This window comes from Oncorhynchus keta, unplaced genomic scaffold (genome assembly GCF_023373465.1).
Source record: "Oncorhynchus keta strain PuntledgeMale-10-30-2019 unplaced genomic scaffold, Oket_V2 Un_scaffold_8559_pilon_pilon, whole genome shotgun sequence".
Classification (NCBI taxonomy): domain Eukaryota; kingdom Metazoa; phylum Chordata; class Actinopteri; order Salmoniformes; family Salmonidae; genus Oncorhynchus; species Oncorhynchus keta.
Window position 1 is genome coordinate 405,919 of NW_026291008.1, and position 19,244 is coordinate 425,162.

The window sequence follows — 19,244 nt, forward strand, 5'->3', positions numbered from 1 at the left end:
CATACAACACTTATACATCATACAATAACATACAACAACATACAACACTCATACATACATCATACAACAACATACAACACTTATACATCATACAATAACATACAACAACATACAACACTCATACATACATAATACAACAACATACAACAACATACAACAACATATAACAACATACAACACTCATACATACATAATACAACAACATACAACAACATACAACACTCATACATACATAATACAACAACATACAACAACATACAACACTCATACATACATAATACAACAACATACAACAACATACAACACTCATACATACATACATCATACAACAACATACAACACTTATACATCATACAATAACATACAACAACATACAACACTCATACATACATAATACAACAACATACAACAACATACAACACTCATACATACATAATACAACAACATACAACAACATACAACACTCATACATACATCATACAACAACATACAACACTTATACATCATACAATAACATACAACAACATACAACACTCATACATACATAATACAACAACATACAACAACATACAACACTCATACATACATAATACAACAACATACAACAACATACAACACTCATACATACATAATACAACAACATACAACAACATACAACACTCATACATACATCATACAACAACATACAACACTTATACATCATACAATAACATACAACAACATACAACACTCATACATACATAATACAACAACATACAACAACATACAACACTCATACATACATCATACAACAACATACAACACTTATACATCATACAATAACATACAACAACATACAACACTCATACATACATAATACAACAACATACAACAACATACAACAACATACAACAACATACAACACTCATACATACATAATACAACAACATACAACAACATACAACAACATACAACAACATACAACACTCATACATACATAATACAACAACATACAACAACATACAACACTCATACATACATAATACAACAACATACAACAACATACAACACTCATACATACATAATACAACAACATACAACACTTATACATCATACAATAACATACAACAACATACAACACTCATACATACATAATACAACAACATACAACACTCATACATACATCATACAACAACATACAACACTTATACATCATACAATAACATACAACAACATACAACACTCATACATAATACAACAACATACAACAACATACAACACTCATACATACATAATACAACAACATACAACAACATACAACACTCATACATACATCATACAACAACATACAACACTTATACATCATACAATAACATACAACAACATACAACACTCATACATACATAATACAACAACATACAACAACATACAACAACATACAACAACATTCAACAACATACAACACTCATACATACATAATACAACAACATACAACAACATACAACAACATACATAATACAACAACATACAACACTTATACATCATACAATAACATACAACAACATACAACACTCATACATACATAATACAACAACATACAACAACATACAACACTCATACATACATCATACAACAACATACAACACTTATACATCATACAATAACATACAACAACATACAACACTCATACATACATCATACAACAACATACAACACTTATACATCATACAATAACATACAACAACATACAACACTCATACATACATAATACAACAACATACAACAACATACAACAACATACAACAACATACAACAACATACAACACTCATACATACATAATACAACAACATACAACACTCATACATACATAATACAACAACATACAACAACATACAACACTCATACATACATAATACAACAACATACAACAACATACAACACTCATACATACATAATACAACAACATACAACAACATACAACACTCATACATACATAATACAACAACATACAACACTTATACATCATACAATAACATACAACAACATACAACACTCATACATACATAATACAACAACATACAACACTCATACATACATCATACAACAACATACAACACTTATACATCATACAATAACATACAACAACATACAACACTCATACATAATACAACAACATACAACACTCATACATACATAATACAACAACATACAACAACATACAACACTCATACATACATCATACAACAACATACAACACTTATACATCATACAATAACATACAACAACATACAACACTCATACATACATAATACAACAACATACAACAACATACAACAACATACAACACTCATACATACATCATACAACAACATACAACACTTATACATCATACAATAACATACAACAACATACAACACTCATACATACATAATACAACAACATACAACAACATACAACACTCATACATACATAATACAACACACATACAACAACATACAACACTCATACAACAACATACAACAACATACAACACTCATACAACAACATACAACAACATACAACACTCATACAACAACATACAACAACATACAACAACATACAACACTCATACAACAACATACAACAACATACAACAACATACAACAACATACAACACTCATACAACAACATACAACAACATACAACAACATACAACACTCATACAACATAATACAACAACATACAACAACATACAACACTCATACAACAACATACAACAACATACAACACTCATACAACAACATACAACAACATACAACACTCATACAACAACATACAACACTCATACAACAACATACAACAACATACAACACTCATACAACAACATACAACACTCATACAACAACATACAACACTCATACATACATAATACAACAACATACAACACTCATACAACACTAACATCAACATCATTAACATAAACTGTATCTTGTCAAGTGTAAAAAGTAATGCTGCTTGACAACTTCTTTCTCCTGGTGTCTTCCTTGCATCGACAGTAGAGCAAGAACAGAACAACACACACAGAAACACACAAAACAGGTTGTCTGAGACTGTCAGCACCAAAAACATGGACTGTCTGTGTGAACTGAACACGAGCACTGTCTGGAATGTATCTGTTGCCTGCCTGCTTATTGTTAACAAGCCAAGGGAGGATTCAACCAGAGACTTCACCCATAGCAGCGAAACCAGAGGAGCAAAACCTCAAAATGCCCCCAGGCAAAACCAACCTGCAGAAAGAATGGACCAGCACTCTGCCTTTTCAGATTCAGTGAAGCAGTGCATTTTGAGATTAATGAGATATGAGTACTTTTGTTGAGGGAGCCTTTTATACTGTAGCCTTCCCATTCACTGTCACACTCTGTCCCAAATGGCACCCTTTTCCATTTATAGTGCCCCTATGGGTCATGGTCAAAAGAAGTGTTCAATTTGGAATGCACACACTGAACATGGAGTGTTATCTCATTCAGAGAGTAGTGTTATCTCACTCAGAGAGTAGTGTTATCTCACTCAGAGAGTAGTGTTATCTCACCCAGAGAGTAGTGTTATCTCACTCAGAGAGTAGTGTTATCCCATTCAGAGAGTAGTGTTATCTCATTCAGAGAGTAGTGTTATCTCACTCAGAGAGTAGTGTTATCTCACTCAGAGAGTAGTGTTATCTCACTCAGAGAGTAGTGTTATCTCACTCAGAGAGTAGTGTTATCTCACTCAGAGAGTAGTGTTATCTCACTCAGAGAGTAGTGTTATCCCATTCAGAGAGTAGTGTTATCCCATTCAGAGAGTAGTGTTATCCAATTCAAAGAGTAGTGTTATCTCACACAGAGAGTAGTGTTATCTCATTCAGAGAGTAGTGTTATCTCACTCAGAGAGTAGTGTTATCTCACTCAGAGAGTAGTATTATCTCACCCAGAGAGTAGTGTTATCTCACTCAGAGAGTAGTGTTATCTCACTCAGAGAGTAGTGTTATCCCATTCAGAGAGTAGTGTTATCTCATTCAGAGAGTAGTGTTATCTCACTCAGAGAGTAGTGTTATCTCACTCAGAGAGTAGTGTTATCTCACTCAGAGAGTAGTGTTATCTCACTCAGAGAGTAGTGTTATCCCATTCAGAGAGTAGTGTTATCCCATTCAGAGAGTAGTGTTATCCCATTCAGAGAGTAGTGTTATCTCATTCAGAGAGTAGTGTTATCTCACTCAGAGAGTAGTGTTATCTCACTCAGAGAGTAGTGTTATCTCACTCAGAGAGTAGTGTTATCCCATTCAGAGAGTAGTGTTATCCCATTCAGAGAGTAGTGTTATCCCATTCAGAGAGTAGTGTTATCTCACTCAGAGAGTAGTGTTATCTCATTCAGAGAGTAGTGTTATCCCATTCAGAGAGTAGTGTTATCCCATTCAGAGAGTAGTGTTATCCCATTCAGAGAGTAGTGTTATCTCATTCAGAGAGTAGTGTTATCTCATTTAGAGAGTAGTGTTATCCCATTCAGAGAGTAGTGTTATCCCATTCAGAGAGTAGTGTTAAATGCACACACTGATCATGGAGTGTTATCTCATTCAGAGAGTAGTGTTATCCCATTCAGAGAGTAGTGTTATCCCATTCAGAGAGTAGTGTTATCCCATTCAGAGAGTAGTGTTATCCCATTCAGAGAGTAGTGTTATCTCATTCAGAGAGTAGTGTTATCTCACTTAGAGAGTAGTGTTATCCCATTCAGAGAGTAGTGTTATCTCATTCAGAGAGTAGTGTTAAATGCACACACTGATCATGGAGTGTTATCTCATTCAGAGAGTAGGTTTGTAGGGTTTAGCAGTGTGAACATCAATGTCTGCCTCTGTAGAGGGAAGTGTTCATGTTATATCGTGGCAGGTGCTAAAAATAGCCAGCCTCTTACTATGTCAGACTGAGTTGTTCTCCAGGGCTTGGAGTAAAGGATCAGGTTGGAAGGGTTTGTCAATTATTATGCAACATTTAAGGATTGGTTTCCTGGACACAGATTATGCTTATTCTTGGATTCAAATGTTTTAGTCCAGGTCCAGGCTTAATCCGTGTCTGGGAAACCAGCCCTACAACATGTTACTGGGTCTTATACTACACAGGAAGTAATTCTACTACATATATTTCATAATGCCATATTTGTTTTTTAACACTACAGTTTAAATATAATTAAGCAATAAGGCCCGAGGGGGTGTGGTATATGGCCAATATAACACAGCTAAGGGCTGTTCTTAAACATGACGCAACGCGAAGGGCCTGGATACAGCACTTAGCCGTGGTATATTGGCAAACCCCCAAGGTGCCTTATTGCTATTGCTACCAACGTAATCAGAACAGCATAAATACATGTTTGTGACACCCATGGTATATGGTCTGATTTACCACGGCTTTCAGCTAATCAGCATTCAGGGCTTGAACCACCCAGTTTATAATATGTAATAATGTGCACAAAATAAATTCAAAAATGGATTCATTCAGATATATACTGTAACATTGGACCATACAAGCTATGCAATTGACAATAACTTTCTTCTTGAAACAAATTACACTAATTTTCTAAATGCAATTATCAAACATATCAAGTTTTATGTATTGTGCATTAGCCTATCTATGCATTATGCATTGATTGGGTGTTTAATTTAAGATGACTATTTTTTATCTCCTTAGGGGCAATTCATGGGATTCGTTAGTTATATAATCTTACTAGCTAGTTACCTTAAATCACCCTCATGTATATATAAACTGCACACATGAGCGCTATAAGACGTCAAGGAAGTCACGTGACTCGCGAGCACTGCAGCTGTGGGCAAGAAAAGTTTTGAGAGGGTGGCAACTGGCAAGAATGACGCGTGTCTGTTTTACAGTAGATCAAACACGCATACGAGCAGTCCAGAGCAAATCCTGATAAATCCATGTAGTCTATCACAAGATGTAATTTAGAATACCTTATAAAGTCTAACAGTGGAGTATTTGTCAGAGGGAACGCCCTTACATGATGGATCACTTGGTGGTTACTGGATAGAAAACATTCCCTCGCGCAAAAGTCCACCTGCGTAATTTTGATTAATGGATTAATGCTTTTAGCGCAAAAACCAATAATCGCTGTTTTTGGGTGGTTCGAGGGGTGACCAGCACCACCTCTTGAATGACCCGCTGTGAATGAATGAGTGATGCCGGACAGAGGATGTAACATCTGGAGTCTGGTGGTACTGTCGGTGTTAGAGATGGGGCTCGGTGCGTCCAGCATCGCCCTCGGGGTTTTCGGCATCATCCGAGTCCGGTCGGTTCACAAGCTGCAGCTGGGGGATGCCTCTCCTATATGGAGCGGAATTTGTGTAAGTCAAATCATTTTAAATTTGCAATATTATTACCTCTATTGTTAATAGGAGGGAGGGTATAACTTCTTATTTCTCTCCAGTTTCTCATCTGTGGACTATGTGGGATGGTGTGTGCAAAGAAGAGGTCAGGATTGATTGTAAGTTGATTTTAATACGACGTATTTAACGTGGGTACACTCTTAGAAAAACAAGTGCTATCTAGAACCTAAAAGGGTTCTTTGGTTCCAGGTATAACCCCTTTCCACTGAGAGTTCTACCTGGAACCCAAAATGTTTCTCCTATGAGGACAGCCAAAGCCAAACTTTTTTTCTAAGAGTGTACAGTGCATGCAGTGCATTGTTGTGGTTAGAGCTGGCCAGAAAGGCATTTCACTGTACTTGTGCTTGAAACACACCTAGGGCCAGTGGTGTAAAATACTTCAGTTAAAATACTTTAAGGTACTACTAAAGTCGTTTTTTGGGGTATCTGTATACTTTACTATTTATATTTTTGACTACAGTTATTTCACTACACTCCTAAATAAAACCATGTCATGTTTACTTCTATACATTTTCCCTGACACCCAAAAGTAGTTTTTACACTTTGAAGCTTAGCAGGATAGAAACATTTTCAAATTCATGCACTTATCAAGAGAACATCCCTGGTCATCCCTACTGCCTCTGATCTGGCAGACTCACTAAACACACTTGCTGAGTTTGTAATATCTGAGTGTTGAAGTGTGCCCCTGACTTTCTGTAAATAAAAGAAAAACAAGAAAATTGTGCGGTCTGGCTTGCCTAATATAAGGAATTTGAAACGATTTATACTTTTACTTTTGATACCTAAGTATATTTTTAAAATGACATTTACTGTTGATCCTTAAGTATATTTAAAACCAAATACTTTTAGACTTTTACTCGAGTATTATTTTACTGGGTGACGCACTTTTACTTGAGTCATTTTCTAATAAGGTATTTTTTGTATGACAATTGGGTACTTTTCCCACCACTGCCTCGGGCCAGCTGCATAAGGAACAGAAGTGGTCGCTTGGGGCCCCAGGCAGCTAGAGAGCTCAGTCAGGATCTCAACTTACTGTTGACAGTTAACTTTACAATAGTAGAATACACAAGGTGAAGTTCAACTTGTGGTTGTGCATCAGCAGTTTTGCTCTTGTTTTGTCAGTCACTGACAGTCACTCAATTAGCCGTGTCAGCGAAACATTTTTAGATTGGTAAATTAGTCTAGCCAGCCATCTAAACATATAGTAATAATGCCTGAATACCAACCAGGCATGCAGGGCACGTGCCCAGTGGCAAAATCATTGCAAAATGTGTAGAACTGTATGAAATTAACTTTTAAACTGCAAAACTGTCTCTCCGTCCTAAGGCAAAATGTGTAGAATTGCAAAAAATGTGGTTTAAATCTCTCTTCAGATGATCCTATTTTCAGCCTGCTGTATCTGTGGGTTGATCAGTGGGATCCTAAACTTCCAGTTTGTGCGTGTGGTGGCAAAGCGTCCCGATGCCCTGCCGTCCCTCTACCTGGCCATCATGGTGCTGGCCTGCCTGGGCATCGGAGTGTCCATCCTGTTTACCTGGCTCACCTGTCGTCTGGCCAGCAGCGAACAGCAGAGGATGTACCTGGAGAGAGAGCTGTCCCTGCACCATTCCCATGAGATGAGTGAAAAGGTGAGCTCAGATAAAACATGAACGGAAAACTCAATAATAATATAGAATTGGACAGAGTGAATGGCCTGTCATTTCTGTCACTATGTATTTCTAAAGCAGTGGTTGCCAACTCCGGTCCTCCAGTACCCTCAACTCCTGTCCTCCAGTACCCTCAACTCCGGTCCTCCAGTACCCTCAACTCCGGTCCTCCAGTACCCTCAACTCCTGTCCTCCAGTACCCTCAACTCCGGTCCTCCAGTACCCTCAACTCCGGTCCTCCAGTACCCTCAACTCCGGTCCTCCAGTACCCTCAACTCCGGTCCTCCAGTACCCTCAACGCTACACATTATTATTGTAGCCCAGACAAGAACACCTGATTCATGTTTGTCCAGGGCTACAAGAAACATGTGTCCTAACGGGGGTACTGGAGGACTGGAGTTGGGAACCACTGTTCTGAAGAGGGATATGAATGCACCACAGGAGGATGGTGGAACCTTACTTGGGGAGGATGGGCTCATGGTAATGACTGGAGCAGAATGAGTGGAATGTTATCAAATGCACCAAACTCATGTTTTCCATGTGTGCATGCATCTGCTCCGTTCCAGACATTATTATGAGCCGTCCTCCCTCGGCAGCCTCCACTGGAGTGAACCTATCTTTAGTCGCTCTGCATATGACTGTCTGCTAACTAAAATGATAAAAAGTCCTAATTGAGAAGCTCGTATAACCCTGCTGTACTACTGTTTATTCCAGGAGTTGGCTGAGAGATCTGAGAGAGCAGCCAGCATTCCCCAGATCTCCTTCAATGGAAAGTCCTCACCTCCATTGTCATTAGGCTGAAGCCCAGCTGTGTTACTGTATTCAAAGCATCATGGAGACAATGTTGGTTCCATTCAACACCAACGGTTACAGGGGACGTGATCTCTTGCAATGAACTAATACACAAAGGAATCAACATACGGCAACACTATGAGAAGGCGCTGTGAGATTTGACAATCAGCTTACTAGTGACGATGTAGGCTGAATGATGCACCTGGATAGTCCCCAGACATGTATTTGGGGGACATGGAAACAGCAGGTAGAGGGCACAAAGCTATGGCACATCCAAAGGCTCAAAAAGATCAACGAAACCACTTGAGATTGTCAGTGTTGAGATGGAGAAAGACATAACTGCTTCAGGGTTTGACTGGTCATAGAGATCATGTCATACAGTGGAAGTTGTTTCCAGTACTATTATTTATTTGAATGATTATTTATGTATTTATTATTTAAATATATGTTTGTTTATTCATAAGCATGAAAATATAATAAAATCCCATCTGTGATAGGTTTTTACAATTTAGAGCATTATAATGAATGAATGGTTTAATGATGCCGATGGATGACGAGTACGACGGATGATGATGAATGATGATGACTACAATGGATGATGATTAATGATGACGACTACGATGGATGATGATGGTGATGACGACTACGATGGATGATGATGAATGATGACTATGGTGGATGATGTTGATGTTGATTACTTTATTGTATCCATTAGGAAATTAATTCAATATGCATTAGAATATTTTGCAGTAGACCACAACCAGTAGGAAGCAGTAGTGATAGTTATATTCCCCCACTAGAGGGAGCCCTCTATCTCCTTTTAACTTAATCTCTGTACCAAACGGCACCCTATTCCCTATATAGTGCACTACTTTTGACCAGAGCCCTATGGTCAATAGTGGTGCACTATATAAAGAATTGGGACTCAGAGTTTAATCTTTTAGTCGAACGTTTGAACAGAATAATAAATATGGAAAGTTATGGATAAATGAGCAGAGTGTTGCTGACAGATTGACATTGTAGTCCTACTTCCTGTGTATCCCTGAGCAAAGCCCATAACCTGAAAATATCCAGTCCTATTTATGGGAATGCTGTCCAGAGAAGATAAGCAGAGTATGGAAGGACAAGGAAAAACATTCCATGAATTTACATTCATGTATTCTCTTACCGACTCCCTCGTCCCTTGCAAAGTAAGAATACAGATTATGGGTTACGTCCCAAATGGCACCCTATTCCCTACAGTGCATTACTTTTGACCAGGGCCCATAGGGAGGGTGCCATTTGTGACACGGAGAGACTGTATCCCAGGAAGCTGTGAGAACCACCAGAACTTCCTGTAAAGTGAAACCTGGTCCTTCCATGGCCACCCCTCCTCTCATGGGGACATTGGACAGGGTAAGACCTCCTAAACAAAGCTCCCTTCAAGGTCCTCACCCAGTTCTCTGTCCCAGAAATCTGTTGCCACGGTGAAGCAGGTGGGGGTGTGGCAGACTGACTTCTAGGTTTTTACTCTTTCCCCTTTTTGGTGAAAAACTTCAAAATGCTGTTTCACCTGGCCTAGTCCTAACTGGCTGAGTGGTTAGAGCGTTGGAATAACTGGAAGGTTGTGAGTTCAAACCCCGAGCTGACAAGGTACAAACTGTATTCTGCCCCTGAACAGGCAGTTAACTTTGACCTGGCCGTCATTGAAAATAAGAATAGTCTTGCCTGGTTAAATAAAGGTAAAAAAAAAATAAAAAAACTGACTGACTGACTGTTTCACCTGGAAGCTGACTGACTGACTGACTGTTTCACCTGAACTCTGTCCTAGCCAGCTAACTAACTGACTGTTTCACCTTGCTCTAGTCCTGACTGGCTGACTGTTTCACCTGGCTCTAGTCCTGACCAGTTAACTGACTGATTGACTGGCTTATTGGTTGACTGGCTGGCTGACTGACCGACTGGTTGACTGGCTCACTAGCTGACTGACTAACTTACTGACTGGCTGACTGACTAAATAACTGACTGGCTGACTAACTGACTGGCTGGCTGACTGTATCACCTGGCTCTACTCCTGGCAAGCTAACTGACTGACTGACTGACTAACTGACCCGCTGCCTCACTGGCTGAGTGACTGGCTGACTAATTGGCGGACACACTGGCTGACTGGCTGCCTCACTAACTGGCTGACTGACTAACTGACTGGCTGACTAGCTGACTAACTGACAAACTGACTGCCAATAACAACTTATTTTATTATTCATTGGTATTTGTTTTTCCTTCATGAGAGACTTCAGGGGAAGAGCTCAGACAGACATATGCCATCTTTGATGTTTTCAGGGAATGTTGAGTGAGAAGTACAGTGATGGATCAGTGGATGTGTTCAAATGACACCCTATTCCCTTTGTAGTGCTCTACTTTTGACCAGGACCCATAGGGCTCACAGGACCCATAGGGCATATGTAGGGAGCCATTTGAGAGCTACACGATGTTGCCCCGGTGGTGAGGTCCATACTGTACTGTATGACTGTCTGTCTGCCTATGTGTTTATCTGTCTGTCTGCCACTGTATCTGTCTGTGTGTGTCTGTCTGTCTGACTGTCTATAAGTCTGTCTGCCTATGTGTATATCTGTCTTTCTGCCTATGTGTCTGTCTGTCTGCCTGTTTCTGTTTGTCTGCCTCTGTGTCTGGCTGTCTGCCTGTGTCTGTCTGACTCTGTCTATCTGTCTTTCTGCCTGTGTGTCTGTCTGCCTGTTTCTGTTTGTCTGCCTGTGTCTGTCTGACTCTGTCTATCTGTCTGTCTGACTATGTTTCTGTCTGTCTGGCTGCCCGCCTGCCTGTCTGCCTGCCTGCCTGTCTCAGAAGGGAGTGTCTGATGATATATGACTGAAGATTAATCCTGGAGCCACAGAAAGAGCCAGCCCCACAATATTTGGGAGGTGATTTGTACACTGAGCAGACTGAGTAAGGGTCCCAAATGGCACCCTATTCCCTACATAGTGCATGGTGCCCAATGGGCCCTGGTCAAAAGTAGTGCACTAAAAGGGAATAGGGTGTCATTTGGGATGCATCCTGAGTGTGTTTGTGTGAGTGTTGTTATTTCTGCACTGAATGTCAATGTAGATTTTTTTAGGTGAACAACAGACATCCCACAGGTTCAGCCACAAGTGTTCTGTGACCATACAGGTCTCATTTTACACTCTGTGCTTGACTTGGACTGAAATACGGGCCACTATTCATTTTGGGTGCTGGTAGCGTTTATATGTAGGTGCAATACTCCTGAGGTTATATTCAACAGGAGGAAGAGGAACACAAGCAGAATAACATTAGAGGTGCCTGTACTTAGTTCCAGTGAGTTCCTGCCATTATCAAGTACTGTTTACACCTGATATTTACTTCTATCATCACTTATATACTGTACTGACATATATGTGGTATCATGTTGATTACATAACTCGTGTTTTTTTGTCCTTTGGTTAATATTGTACTATCGACTATAGTATTCTTTCAGTTGTGTGAGAGCGAACAGAAGATTTTGGACTGGGAATTAAACTGCAGTACACTGTCAATCCAAGGGGTGGCACTATCCTATTGTGAGTAAAAATATTTCTACCCAACATCCCCATACATCACAAGCTGCCCTTAATATACACAGCTGACATGTGCTGTTTCCATTGTATACCACAGGGATTGATGGGGTTTGATTGAGAAAGAGTCTATCCCATCATGACTTGTAGTCCAAGAAAAGGGCAGGGTTTATTCATAAAGTAGAGGGCATGACCAGAACCAGTAAAACGTTTGGACACACCTACTCATTCCACTGTCTTTTATTTATTTTTACGGAATCGTGTATTAACCAAAAAAGTGTTAAACAAATCAAAATATATTTTAGATTTGAGTCATTTGTCTTTGCTAATTTGAGCTGCATTCTTCAACCAGCTTCATAATTCATTGGACTTGGTATTTTACCAAATCCAGGAACTATCTTCTGTTTACCAACCCTTTGTTGTCACGGGTGGTAACAAAAAGGATTGGCTAAAAACCATTATATTAAGGAAAGAAATTCCACAAATGGACTTTTAACAAAGACACCTGTTATATGAAATGAATTCCATGAAGCTGGTTGAGAGAATGCCAAGAGTGTGTGCAAAGCTCTCATTAAGACAAAGTAAAAAGAAGTCCATGATTAAATCAAATCAAAGGTTATTTGTCACATGTCCCGAATACAACCTTACAGTGAAATGCTTACTTACAGGCTCTAACCAATAGTGCAAAAAAGGTATTAGGTGAACAATAGGTAGGTAAAGAAATAAAACAACAGTAAAAAGACAGGATATATACAGTAGCGAGGCTATAAAAGTAGCGAGGCTACATACAGATACCGGTTAGTCAGGCTGATTGAGGTAGTATGTACATGTAGATATGGTTAAAGTGACTATGCATATAAGATAAACAGAGAGTAGCAAAAGCATAAAAGAGGGGTTGGCGGCTGGTGGGTGGCAGGACACAATGCAAATAGTCTGGGTAGCCATGTGATTCCCTGTTCAGGAGTCTTATGGCTTGGGGGTAAAAACTGTTGAGAAGCTATTTTGTCCTAAACTTAGCACTCCGGTACCGCTTGCCATGTGATAGTAGAGAGAACATTCTATGACTGGGGTGGCTGGGGTCTTTGAACATTTTTAGGGACTTCCTCTGACATCGCCTGGTGTAGAGGTCCTGGATGTCAAGCAGCTCAGCCCCAGTGATGTACTGGGCCGTACGCACTACCCTCTGTAGTGCCTTGCGATCAGAGACCGAGCAATTGCCGTACCAGGCAGTGATGCGACCATGCTGTCAATATTGCAGCTGTAGAACCTTTTGAGGATCTCAGGACCCATGCCAAATCTTTTTAGTTTCCTGAGGGGGAATAGGCTTTGTCGTGCCCTTTTCACAACTGTCTTGGTGTGTTTGGACCATTCTAGTTTGTTGTTGATGTGGACGCCAAGGAACTTGAAGCTCTCAACCTGCTCCACTACAGCCCCGTCAATGAGAATGGGGGCATGCTCGGTCCTCCTTTTCCTGTAGTCCACAATCATCTCCTTAGTCTTGGTTACGTTGAGGGATAGGTTGTTATTCTGGCACCACCCGGCCAGGTCTCTGACCTCCTCCCTATAGGCTGTTTCATAGTTGTCGGTGATCAGGCCTACCACTGTTGTGTCGTTTGCAAACTTAATGATGGTGTTGGAGCCGTGCCTGGCCATGCAGTCATGGGTGAACAGGGAGTACAGGAGGGGATTGAGCACGCACCCCTGGGGAGCTCCAGTGTTGAGGATCAGCGTGGAAGATGTGTTGCTACCTACCCTCACCACCTGGGGGCGGCCCGTCAGGAAGTCCAGGATCCAGTTGCAGACGTAGGTGTTTAGTCTCAGGATCCTTAGCTTAGTGATGCGCTTTGAGGATACTATGGTGTTGAACTGTAGTCAATGAATAGAATTCTCACATAAGTGTTCCTTTTGTCCAGGTGGGAAATGGCAGTGTGGAGGTTGCATCATCTATGGATCTGTTTGGGCGGTATGCAAATTGGAGTAGGTCTTGGGTTTCTGGGATAATGGTGTTGATGTGAGCCATTACCAACCTTTCAAAGCACTTCATGGCTACGGACGTGAGTGCTACGGGTCTGTAGTCATTTGGGCAGGTTGCCTTTGTGTACTTGGGCACAGGGACTATGGTGGTCTGCTTGAAATATGTTGGTGTTACAGACTCAATCAGGGACATGTTGAAAATGTCAGTGAAGACACCTGCCAGTTGGTCAGCACATGCCTGGAGCACACATCCTGGAAATCCGTCTGGCCCCGCAGCCTTGTGTATGTTGACCTGTTTAAAGGTCTTACTCATGTCGGCTATGGAGAGCGTGATCACACAGTCGTCCGGAACAGCTGATGCTCTCATGCATGCCTCAGTGTTGCTTGCCTCGAAGCAAGCATATAAGTGATTTAGCTCGTCTGGTAGGCTCGTGTCACTGGGCGGCTCGTGGCTGTGATTCCCTTTGTAGTTTGTAATAGTTTGCAAGCCCTGCCACATCCGACGAGATGAGCCAGTGTAGTATGATTCAATCTTAGCCCTGTATTGACGCTTTGCCTGTTTGATGGTTGACGGCATAGCAGGACTTCTTGTAAGCTTCCGGGTTAGAGTCCCGCACCTTGAAAGCGGCAGCTTTACCCTTTAGATCAGTGAGAATGTTGCCTGTAATCCATGGCTTCTAGTTGGGGTATATACGTACAGTGACTGTGGGGACGACGTCCTCAATGCACTTATTGATAAAGCCAGTGACTGATGTGGTGTATTCCTCAATGTCATCGCAAGAATCCCGGAACATGTTCCAGTCTGTGCTAGCAAAACAGTCCTGTAGTTTAGCACCTGCTTCATGTCACCACTTTTTCATAGACCGAGTCACTGATGCTTCCTGCTTTAATTTTAGCTTGTAAGCAGGAATCATAGAGTTGTGGTCGGATTTACCAAATGGAGGGCGAAGGAGAGCTTTGTACCCGTCTCTGTGTGTGGAGTACAGGTGATCTAGAATTGTTTTCCCCTCTGGTTGCACATTTAACATGTTGATGGAAATTTGGTAGAACTGATATGTTTCCCTACATTAAAGTCTCCAGCCAATAGGCTGAGTGAGTGGTTTTCTGTTTGATTATTTCCTTATAAGCTGACTGACTGCTGTCTTAGTGCCAGCATCTGTCTATGGTGGTAAATAAACAGTCACAAAAAGTATAGCTGAAAACTCTCTAGGCAAGTAGTGTGGCCTGCAATTTATCACAATATGCTCTACTTCAGGCGAGCAAAATCTAGAGACTTCCTTAGATTTCGTGCACCAGCTGTTGTTTACAAATATGCACAGCTCGTCATTCAGCCACGATTCCATGAAACATTGGATATTACAGTTTTTGATGTCACGTTGGTAGGGTATTCGTGACCATACCTCGTCTAGTTTATTGTCCAATGATTGCACATTGGCGAGTCGTATTGACGGTAACAGCAGCTTTCCCAGTCGCCTTCTCCAGGTCCTGACCAGGCATCCGGATCTTTGTCCTCTGTACCTTTGTCGCTCCCTCTTGCAAATAACGGGGATGTTGGCCCTGTCGGGTGTTTGAAGAATGTCCTGTGCATCTTGCTTGTTGAAGAAAAATCTTTGTCTAATCCGAGGTGAGTGATCGCTGTCCTGATATCCAGAGGCTCTTTTTTGCCATAAGATACGGTTGCAGAAACATTATGTACAAAATAAGTTACAAATTAATTAGGTCAGTCAATCAGGAAAGTGTAAAGAACTTTGAAAGTTTCCTCAAGTGTAGTCACAAAAACCATCAAGCACAATGATGATGAGGCCTTCATGGTCAAATTGCTGCAAAGAAACCACTACTAAAGGACACCAATAAGAAGAACATACTTGGTTGGGCCAAGAAACACAAGCAATGGACATTAGACCGGTGGAAATCTGTCCTTTGGTCTGATAAATCCACATTTTCGATTTTTGGTTCCAATCTCCATTTCTTTGTGAGACGCAGAGTAGGTGAACGGATTATCTCTGCATACAGTGCCTTGCGAAAGTATTCGGCCCCCTTGAACTTTGCGACCTTTTGCCACATTTCAAATGCTCTCCATCCAACCTCACTGAGCTCGAGCTGTTTTGCAAGGAGGAATGGGAAAAAATGTCAGTCTCTCGATGTGCAAAACTGATAGAGACATACCCCAAGCGACTTACAGCTGTAATCGCAGCAAAAGGTGGCGCTACAAAGTATTAACTTAAGGGGGCTGAATAATTTTGCACGCCCAATTTTTCAGTTTTTGATTTGTTAAAAAAGTTTGAAATATCCAATAAATGTCGTTCCACTTCATGATTGTGTCGCACTTGTTGTTGATTCTTCACAAAAAAATACAGTTTTATATCTTTATGTTTGAAGCCTGAAATGTGGCAAAAGGTCGCAAAGTTCAAGGGGGCCGAATACTTTCACAAGGCACTGTATGTGGTTCCCACGTCAAGCATGGAGAAGGAGGTGTGATGGTGTGGGGGTGCTTTTAATGGCACAATTAAACAGCATGGCTACCCCATAATTATGCAGTGATACTCCATCCCATCTGGTTTGCGCTTGGTGCGACTATCATTTGTTTTTCAACAGGCCAATGACCCAACACACCTCCAGGCTGTGTAAGGGCTATTTGACCAAGAAGGAGAGTGATGGAGTGCTGCATCAGATGACCTGGCCTCCACAATCACACGACCTCAACCCATTTGACATGGTTTGGGATGAGTTGGACCGCAGAGTGAAGGAAAAGCAGCCAATAAGTGCTCAGCATATGTGGGAATTCCTTCAAGACCGTTGGAAAAGGATTCTAGGTGAAGCTGGTTGAGAGAATGCCAAGACTGTGTAAAGCTGTCTTCAAGGCAATGGGTGGCTACTTTGAAGAATCTAAAATGCAAAATATGTTTGGATTTGTTTAACACTTTTTTTTTTTTTACTACATGATTCCATATTTGTTATTTCATCATTTTGATGTGTTCACTATTATTATACAATGTAGAAAATAGTCCAAATAAAGAAAAAGCCTTGAATGACTAGGTGACTGGTGCTGTATGTTGTGGTATTTAAAGACGAGGAACTGATTGGAACATGCACTTTGTGTTCCTGTCTAGTCAGTCTGAATGAGCTCTTTATGTCTGTGTTGATAAAAAGAGGTCAAAGGCATGAGAACAGTATCCCGTGTCTAATACCATGTTATTTTGGATTGTCCTTTGCTATTATTTCCTCTGTTTTCCTTTCTCTCCTAGTAATCCACTGCCTCTCCATTTGCTCGCTGTAAGAAGTTTTAATCTGCAAACTCATAGAGATTAATGGTTCTTCATAATCTTTTGGAATTTGTGGGTTTACTAGAGTCTAGACAAAACTACATTTTCACTACAGTTCATTTCAGCCAACCTGGGAAGAAGAACGTTGCCAGAGGGTGTAGTTCTGGTTTAAATGGGCAATCTGGGATTGGTACATCCGTATTTTAACTCTTACATTAATGATGTATAGTCTTTGCTTTTATTTGAATCTGAGATTTTCCGGGGCCTCTCTTATGAGTCCATTAACAGCCTGTAACTAACACCTCGAAAATGTACCAAATCCATTTATTAACTAACAAAAAAATGTACCTCCAAAACCGCTATCTGTCCAATAACACACCCATAACATTGCAGGAAGACAGGATTCTGAGGTGTGGCACCCGATTCCCAATATAGGGCACCCTATTGCCAATATAGTGTACTACTTTTGACAAGAGACTTATGGGCCCTAGTCAAAAGTAGTGCACTATATAGGGAATAGGGTTCTATGGGCCCCGGACAAAAGTAGTGCATTATATATAGGGAATAGGGTGCCATTTGGGACACAGACCTGTTGTATACAGAGGGGTTCTGCTTGTTAGTATGTGTAACCAGAGTCCTTGGCCTCTCGAAGCCTGATTACCGTCTTTGAGCTTGAGTTTCAGAGGCTGACGTGTCTAAGAGACATCCACAAATCACAGTTCTGAACAGAAGCATTCTTCTGTCCTCTGGGGTATACGGGGCTTCGTCTGGTTCCCCTCTGTGATATATGCTGAGGCCAAGAAGTCATGTAGCTATTAATTTATTAGTCCCTTGATTTATGTACACTATAAAAACACTGGTAGTGTCTGCCCCATCCCTCCATCCCTCTATTCCTCCATCCCTCCATCCCTCCACCCCCATCCCTCCATCTCTCCCCACTCCTCCTCTGTGTACATTATAAAAGCACCAGTAGTGTCTACCCCATCCCGCCATCCCTCTATTACTCCTCCTCGGAGTACTCTAATCATTTTGTGACAGATGATGTGAAGGTAGAGAAAGTTCAACAATTAGACCAAATGAAAACAGTTAATGTATCACTCTGGTAGTTGAGTATTGTGGAAGGTAATGGATGAATGTTGAGACCAGTGCATGGAAGCAGACCTCTGACAGAGCAGAGTATAACACATGTACTGTGCATTATGTGTCTCTGAAATGGCACCCTATTCCTTATTTAGGGCACTACTTTTGACCAGAGCCTATAGGGATCTGAAGTGCACTTTATAGAGGATAGAGAGCCATTTGGAATGCAGCCTGTAGATGGTGTTGAGTGCCTTGTTGATCTGTCCTGAAACCAGCCTCTCATCAACTCCTCATTAATCAGTCAGCTGTTATACACCAAAGACAGACCAGGAACAATTAAGAGAACATTTCAATTCCCTTCGTGTTACACGTAAATAAATGACCATTCCTACAGTGCCATAAAATTATAAAAAAGATTTACCACTTATAATATTATTATTACTTATTCTGTATATCAGTATTACTAATAATTAGTATTTCTAATAATGAGTATTACTAATAATGAGTATGAATTATGTGTGTTAATAAGAATAAGTATTACTA

General features: G+C 40.7%; 1 protein-coding gene across 4 annotated transcripts; it reads left to right on the plus strand.

The window, feature by feature from the left end:
* Nucleotides 1-6,130: 6,130 nt before the first annotated feature.
* Nucleotides 6,131-9,312, plus strand: LOC118383918 (transmembrane protein 196-like). Of its 4 annotated transcripts, none has more exons than XM_052517571.1 (5): nucleotides 6,131-6,338; nucleotides 6,422-6,478; nucleotides 7,754-8,008; nucleotides 8,105-8,506; nucleotides 8,741-9,312. In XM_052517571.1, exons 1-5 carry the CDS (start codon nucleotides 6,174-6,176, stop codon nucleotides 8,825-8,827), a joined length of 966 nt encoding a protein of 321 aa, XP_052373531.1. In that variant the 5' UTR covers nucleotides 6,131-6,173; the 3' UTR covers nucleotides 8,828-9,312. The 4 variants fall into 4 exon arrangements, with proteins under 4 accessions (XP_052373531.1, XP_052373532.1, XP_052373533.1 ...); XM_052517572.1 differs by having other exon boundaries at nucleotides 8,108-8,506; XM_052517573.1 differs by having other exon boundaries at nucleotides 7,835-8,008.
* The last annotated feature ends 9,932 nt before the right edge of the window (nucleotides 9,313-19,244 follow it).

Coding starts and splice junctions, on each gene's coding strand:
- LOC118383918 (XM_052517571.1), top strand. CDS start 6,174: ATGCCGGACAGAGGATGTAACATCTGGAGTCTGGTGGTACTGTCGGTG. Junction 6,479..7,753: donor AGAAGAGGTCAGGATTGATT/GTAAGTTGATTT, acceptor ATCTCTCTTCAG/ATGATCCTATTTTCAGCCTG. Junction 8,009..8,104: donor CCCATGAGATGAGTGAAAAG/GTGAGCTCAGAT, acceptor GTATTTCTAAAG/CAGTGGTTGCCAACTCCGGT.